Source organism: Oncorhynchus kisutch, linkage group LG27, assembly GCF_002021735.2.
Source record: "Oncorhynchus kisutch isolate 150728-3 linkage group LG27, Okis_V2, whole genome shotgun sequence".
Taxonomy (NCBI): domain Eukaryota; kingdom Metazoa; phylum Chordata; class Actinopteri; order Salmoniformes; family Salmonidae; genus Oncorhynchus; species Oncorhynchus kisutch.
Genome location: NC_034200.2, coordinates 12,071,602 through 12,079,058, shown reverse-complemented (window position 1 = coordinate 12,079,058; position 7,457 = coordinate 12,071,602). Strand labels below are relative to the sequence as shown.

Below are 7,457 nucleotides of genomic sequence, written 5' to 3'. Positions count from 1 at the left end.
CTCTGTGGAGATATCGTTTTCTAAACTAAGGGCTCTATTCAATCCATACCACGGAAGTTTAGCTTTAAAGAATGATTGAAATGCAAAAGCAATGTTCCTACTTTAGCGGAGACTGCATTCACCTCACACGCTCCATATTTCTTCTCAATCGCAAACTACCTTTACATTTATATCGCGGAATTTGTAACGTTTCATCGTTACAGATTAAATAGAGAACTAAAACTCACAAAGAACTACCCGAGAAGCATTAGGCTCTCGGTCTGATATGCCCGTTTGAACACCTGAGTAAGCTCTACTCATTGCGCAGGCGCAGTCATAGCCTTGACCAGGGCATTTGTTTACGGATATCCCATTACATTCAATCAGTTAAATTATTTATTTTTCAAGGCCTAAAGTACTTTGAGCAGTCACATTCTTGAAGCCCAAGAAACAAATACTTAGCTTTCTAATGCAAATGAAAATTAAAATGGTTTATGAATGACTTTTTTGCAGGGTTACCGTCAACATGATTTCTATATTAATAAATAAAAATAGTCATCGATGACAGGCGAGTACGAGTGTAAAGGGCTACTAGGCACTATGGTGCTTATCTTTATTATTATTAAAAATAAACAATGTATCTGTGTGTCTTTGTGTCTTCGCTAGTTATATTCATTCATATCTCATGTATGTGTCGTCGAATTAATCGCAGTTACAGTTACCTTGCATTGAGAACCTTGAATGAAACGATCAGGCAAGGAACGTACCACTTTTCATTTAGGGGTGTACGTGAACGGTTATTAAACACATCCCTCACCAATAATCGTATGTCTATAAAAGCTGCATTCAGATATAGGCTACAATTAATACAATACAAGACAACATGATACTATTTCATATTTACATCAGAAATGTATTTTCAGTCTGTATACATTAAGCAATCGGTCTTGTGACGACAGCTCTCCCTCTAAACGTGGTGGTTTCTCCCAAGATGATGTTGCAGATCCCTTTAAAATCTCTTGACCGCTGCCTCTGCGACGAAGTTTGGAGCAGAGCCGATCGGCGGTAATGAGAAACGTAGCTGGAAATGACAATCATCATTTTTTTGCAGAACTGCTTTTGTGATTAAATGTATTGAACGAATTACGATTTTGGCGTTGATGATATTCTCTCAAACTGGACTAATTAATAATTCTGCTACTGAACTGTCTAATCTGAAGTAGGACGCATAGGCTCCTAAAACGAATCGCCATTGTGATCCCTTCACTCTGGTGCAAGAGAAAGTTGTATTTTTTACGCATCGTGAGAAAGGGAAAGGTATCCCACAAAACGATTTGGAATTTAAACGTTTGGAACGGGATGTTTTATCCCTCTTAAATCCTATTCTTCGTCGAAATGGATCAGGCACCTCCAGGTATTTGTTGGATCTGTATTATATTAAAATGCCTATCACATTTTATTAACCGCTTATGATAGAAAGTTGACATAATACCAGTTGTGCACACACAGGTGTCCCCCCCCCCCCTCCCCATGTGTTTTGCCCAGGCATGCATAGCGCAATTCGCTGCTTGGCAATTACGTAATACTTTTGTCGTTGACGCGGTGGATTCGCTCATTCTCAGTCTTGCTTTGTCTTTACAAAGATATATATCAAAATTAAACATGGTATTTTGGGTCATAGGGTGATTAAATTCTCTCTAACCTATTACTATGTTATAATAACGCGTTTTACCAGCGCGTAAACAATGTTGAGTGGAGAAGAAATGCCGCAATGAAATGACTGCTTTGTTCCCCTTTTTCTCTAGTCTACTGTAGCCGACCGTAGTTAATTCGTGCGCAACCACTGAAAGCCTACCAGACCAGACTAGGCAACTTGTCGCATGACTTACTTCGAAACTGCCAATGGATGGCTGTATGCTACTTAATGTGATATTGCATTTATTATTATCACATATTGTCTTTTAATTTTTTTTTTATTCAGCTGTCTCCGTGGGATTACAGTGAATGCCATAGCCATCGCCTGTTTAGAACTGGCTGGTGTCAAATAAAGAGGGACCATTTCCAATGCTTCTTGAAGTAAAATAAAGAGAATATGATATTTATATCCGGGCTTTTATGAAGTCTATTCTTCATATACTGTATTTGTTTATTCCTTTACTTCATGACACCCTCTGGAGTGAGGGCTTGGGGTACAGTCACAAGTTATACAGTTTAGGAATCCGGGCTTTCAGCTTTTGCTGCTACAGGTTCCTAAAATGCACTTTTGGCCTGTAGTGAAACACATCGCAAATATCGTCCTTCGCCTCAATATGGAAAAGTTAAGAGGGTTTTGAAAGTCCTGCGGTAAAAGAAAAATATAATAGTTGTATAGAGGATCATAACTTTAGTGCCCTTCCAGAAGATGGATGGTTTTGGGGCAGTTGCAGAATTTGGACACAAGACAACCAGGGGATGTAAAATTGACCCTATCTAAAGTTATGCCTACATTTGCACTTTACTGACAGAGTAAAAATGTGCTGAATTTGCAGCATTTACATTCGGTTGCTTTAGCTTCTTTGTTGGTTTTTCAGACTTGTTGACAAATGTGTGAAATCTATTTCCCCTTGCATGAAAAAAAATACTAAAAGCCAACTTTGTGAGTGAACCTATGTTGGACATGCCTAGGCTTGTCTGGAGATTTGACAAGCTTGCAAAGAGGGGGGGGGGGTGTTGTTGTGTGGGGGATCATTCATTTAAACAGCTGTGAGTCTGCCGGTGGTGATAGTGAGGTGACAGTTTATGTTTGCAGTTATTTCACTTCCTCTCAAACGAATCATTATCTCAGGAAACTGTCATCCTGATTGCTCTCTTTCTCTCTCAGCTCTCCCTCCTAGGTCAACAAAGCCTATGACCTCCTCCATGAGCCACAACTGCCTCAGGGAAGCCCCCGTCTTTCCCCTGCAAGATGCCGAGTGGTACTGGGGAGACATTTCCAGGGAGGAAGTCAACGAGAAGCTCTGCAACACACCTGACGGTTCCTTCCTAGTTCGTGACGCTTCCACTAAGACACAAGGAGACTTCACGCTAACGCTGAGGAAAGACGGCCACAGCAAGTTGATAAAGATCTACCACCGCGAGGGGAAGTACGGATTCTCAGAGCCCCTGACCTTCAGCTCCGTGGTGGAGCTCATCTGGCACTACCAGCACCATCCTCTGGTGGAGTACAACGCTGTGCTTGACGTCATGCTCACACACCCCGTATCCCGCTTCCAACAGGTAGGCATGAGACACCCACCCACACCTCTCATCTACCCTCAGTCTCAAGAATGTTTGTGTCCATTTTGAGATGGAAATTTGTGAGGGAGTGAAATTTGCCTTTGGTTTCCTAAGTAAATGGAAGATAATCGTCATACACAGACAAGTAATTAGTTGTCTTCTGTATTACATTTGTCTGCCTGTCTGTACCCAGGATGAGCTGGTGGAAGAGGACAGTGTTGACGTGGCTGGCAGGAAGCTCCAGGAGTACCACAGTCAGTATCAGGAGAAGAGTCAAGAATTTGACCGTCTATACGAGGCCTACAGTAAAACCTCACAGGAGATCCAGATGAAGAGAACAGCGATAGATGCCTTCAACGAGACCATGCTGATCTTCGAGGAGCAGTGTCGTGAGCAGGAGCGTTACGGGGAGGAGTGTGAGAGGAGCAGTCGATCTGAGGGAACAGAGAAGGACCTGGAGAGGTGAGTCTGGCAAACTAAGGCAACAACATCGCTACGTCTCTCGACATGGGAGTCTCCACATATGCTTATAGTGTGGATAGATAGATGTCTCTTTGTTGTTTCCTCCTTCCAACATGCATGCAGCTATGTTTCAGCTCAGTGGCTTGACCCATGACCCATCTTTTGACCCTTTATGACCATTGACATTTGCCCTTCCAGCTTCCTGATGAACTATGAGAAGCTGAAGTCTCGGCTGGGGGAGATCTACAACAGTAAGGTCCACCTGGAGCAGGACTTGAGGTCCCAGGTCCAGGACTATAGAGAGACAGACAGGAGGATCAACAGCCTCAGGCCTGACCTCATAGAGCTACGCAACATAAGGGACCAGTACTTCAAGTAAGTTACAATACTTCTATTCTATTCTGTTTTATTCCAATCACTGTTAATGTAGTAGCTTTTTTCAAGCCCTTCCCACTGGGCAAAAAGTAGTTGAATCAACATTGTTTCCACGTCATTTCAACAACAAAAAAATATGTGTGATGACGTTGACACAACATAAGGGAATTTTGTCTTTTTTTCACCAAACCTTTAACCTAAATCCAATGACATGGTGAAATGTTTTGTTGATTTCATGTTGAATTCACGTTGGTTGACAATTGAACTAAAATATAATCAAAACTAGACATTGAAATGATGTACCCAGTGGGTTGGCACAGACATTCATTTTTGGTCCCCTTGGTTTTTCAGTTGGCTGAATCACAAAGGTGTGCGACAGAAACGCATTAACGATTGGCTGGGGATCCAAGACGATAGCAGTGATGAGTAAGTATTTCATAGTATAGACCTGTAAATTCTTATAATACTTCGTAATTGTACTTAGTTTTTGCTTAGAGATGCTTGTGGTGCTTATACATGTTTAGAAATGATAAAATACACCTTTTTTTTAATAGTATGCTCACTATTTAGGAATGATTGGTATCAATGAAAGGTTTTTAACAATGTCCTCCCTGGTGTGTGTGCAGCACCTATGTCTTGAAGGGGGAACGGGAGAAGCTGGCGCACCATGATGAGGGGACCTGGTTCGTGGGAGAGCTGAGCAGGACGCAGGCTGAGGAGATGCTGATGGACAAACCCACCGGAACCTTCCTGATCCGAGAGAGCAGCAAGCAGGGCTGCTACGCCTGCTCTGTGGTGTGAGTGTTCTCTTCCTGCGAGAAATGAACATTATGTAAATAATCATGAAGGAAAAGGAGATTAAGAAAAATATGTGAATACTGCTATGCCGTATGAGATGGCTCTACTTTTATAGGCTCTTGTAAAGCAGTTACTTCACTTTGATGCATGTTTCTAAGCTTAGGGGCTGCTACACTGGTACTAACATATCTTTCTTTTGTAACCTTTCAGTGTGAATGAAGAAGTAAAGCATTGCATGATCTACAGCACGCCACGTGGTTACGGCTTCGCTGAGCCCTACGACCTCCACTGCTCTCTGAAGGAGCTCGTTCTGCACTACCGCCTCAACTCCCTGGCACAGCACAACCAGGCCTTGGACGTCCGGCTGGTGCACCCCGTCCACGTCACCCCTGTCTCGTCAGCTTCGCCCCGCACAGCCACAGAGGATTGCCTGCGACTAAAGACAGAGGAACACCATCTTCTACAGACTTCTACTAAACTACCCGCGGGACTCCCCGCAGCCGCTCCAGAGATGTAGACTAGACGGCTGTGGGACCTGTTTGCGTTCTGTAGCTATCCTAGTAGGACAACTTGAGGGCGGATATGCTTGCGTACTGACGCAACTTGAGGGGCAGATGTGTTTGCTTTAGTGAAGCAACTTGAGGGGGCGGACGTGTTTGCGTACTGAAGCTATTCTACGGATTTGCACTAGGATGATTCCAACAGATTTGTGAATGTGATTTCACTTGATTGGAACTTGAATGTCAGCTGGGACTTTGTTTTTTATAAGATTCTGTTTGCTATTGTTATTGGTTTGTTTGTTTGTTTTGTACCCATTTTTTTTCACCTTTTCTTTTATGGGATACTATTTGTTTTCATTAGTGGGCCTGGTCATCCAGTGGATGACTGACTACATGTACTATATATCATAATATGTTTATATTTGTCAGGTGCTCTTTTTTTATTTGGACTTCCAGGGCCCCATTTTGACAACACAAAGAACAGGTGCTAATATCAAATGAGACCGTAATACATCCAATACCTTGGAATTTCGATGTATTTTCAAATACGTGTTAATTGGTGTGATGTCCATGCACGGCAGATCATTAAAGTGGGTTTAGAATATAATGGTGCAGGAAAACAAGATGGCTGACTCGGTGGCGTAGCTAGCTGTGGTACGTACCAAACTCGTTCTGAGTATTTGAGTACGTAGTCATGCAACTATAGGAACTGATGTAGCGCAATTTGACAGTAGCGCTGATTTTTTCTGTTGTCAAATTATAACCCAGTTATCAGTTGATCTACTGTACTGAATGTAGCATAAACAATTTTCAATATATTCTTAGAACAACATTCTACATATTGTACCCAATAACCAAAGCACTTGTTATCAGTGAGAAAATATGTGTCCCGACCAGAAAATTCCGTTTATGGTGATGGGGGGGAGGAAAACACACCACACATGTGCTTGATCAAAACATAAATGGACTGTACGTTATATTCTGTTACTCAAAGTATAAGCTTTTTGTATTTTTAGATATATATTTTTTCTGAAATATGCCACAGGAGATGAAAGCTTGAGGAAAGTGCAATCCAACAGTATTTGTAATGTTAGAATTGAATGATTATGATTATCGGGGGTCATCAGCATTTGCCATAGAAATGCACTAACTCTTGATTGGTGGCGTTATTCATCTGATGATGTTACCTTTTTAAGAACGTTTTTGTGTGAACTGCCAGAGGTGCGGAAGTGTTAATTCTGTCTCCACTACTTGAACTGTGGCATTGCTCAATACAGGCATTGAATGTTTCCTCGTTACATATAGGCCTACATAGCTTAAGAGGAAAGGAATCCATGTTGTTCTTGGCACATTTGTCAAGTTTGAGGACAATAGACACTTTGTATTGAGATACTGTAAAACTAGTTTTTTTTTGTGGTTGGTTCGATGGAAGGTGTTTTAGTCTCTCTTAAAAACTTGACGGGAGGATTGAGGAAACTCCTTGGGCGACGTTAAGCAATATGAGATTATTAAAACCTTTTCTTGCTGAAAGACAATAAACTGATGAGGGTTTTCCTTTTGTACTTGCGTTGTCCTTGTTCCACTTCTTCCAAGTGTTTATTTATGCAACCAACCAATGACAATACATTTTCTATTTATGAAGGATTTATGAAGACTTCACTATTCCTTTAAATGGTGCTGCCAATCCTTCTATGTATGCAACACCTGAAACCAGTGAAATCTCTCACCTGAGCAGCTGCTTAGGGACAGATCATCACCCCAGCCTCAGGACATCCTTTCACCCCTCTATAAAATCCTGGTGTGATGAGAGTGAGAGGGGACATAGGGACAATCGTTATCTTAATAGCCAATTGGCAATCGCTATTCCCGGGACCCCAGGTCCATTAGTGTAGGACCCTATATTTGATATGCAGTATATACTAACTAGATGACACAACAAGGGCCGCTGTTTTGAAGCCACCACGCCTCCATCTTGGAACTCCACCACCTTTGTAAAAAATATTTTGGAATTTATTAATGTCTACATTTGTTTTTGCTGTTTATTCTTTGACAGACACCTTAATGCATACTTTTGAATTACATTGTCAG

The 7,457-nt window shown here is 41.7% G+C and overlaps 1 protein-coding gene across 1 annotated transcript; it reads left to right on the top strand.

Annotated features, from left to right (window-relative positions):
* The first annotated feature begins 1,007 nt into the window (after positions 1-1,007).
* LOC109872010 (phosphatidylinositol 3-kinase regulatory subunit gamma) lies at positions 1,008-6,931 on the top strand. Its single transcript, XM_020463078.2, has 7 exons — positions 1,008-1,393; positions 2,840-3,234; positions 3,428-3,696; positions 3,895-4,071; positions 4,423-4,497; positions 4,698-4,868; positions 5,080-6,931. The coding sequence occupies exons 1-7, from the start codon at positions 1,375-1,377 to the stop codon at positions 5,384-5,386; spliced, it is 1,413 nt and encodes a 470-aa protein (XP_020318667.1). The 5' UTR covers positions 1,008-1,374; the 3' UTR covers positions 5,387-6,931.
* Positions 6,932-7,457: the final 526 nt, after the last annotated feature.

Coding starts and splice junctions, on each gene's coding strand:
- LOC109872010 (XM_020463078.2), top strand. Junction 4,072..4,422: donor ATAAGGGACCAGTACTTCAA/GTAAGTTACAAT, acceptor TTGGTTTTTCAG/TTGGCTGAATCACAAAGGTG. Junction 4,498..4,697: donor CAAGACGATAGCAGTGATGA/GTAAGTATTTCA, acceptor GTGTGTGTGCAG/CACCTATGTCTTGAAGGGGG.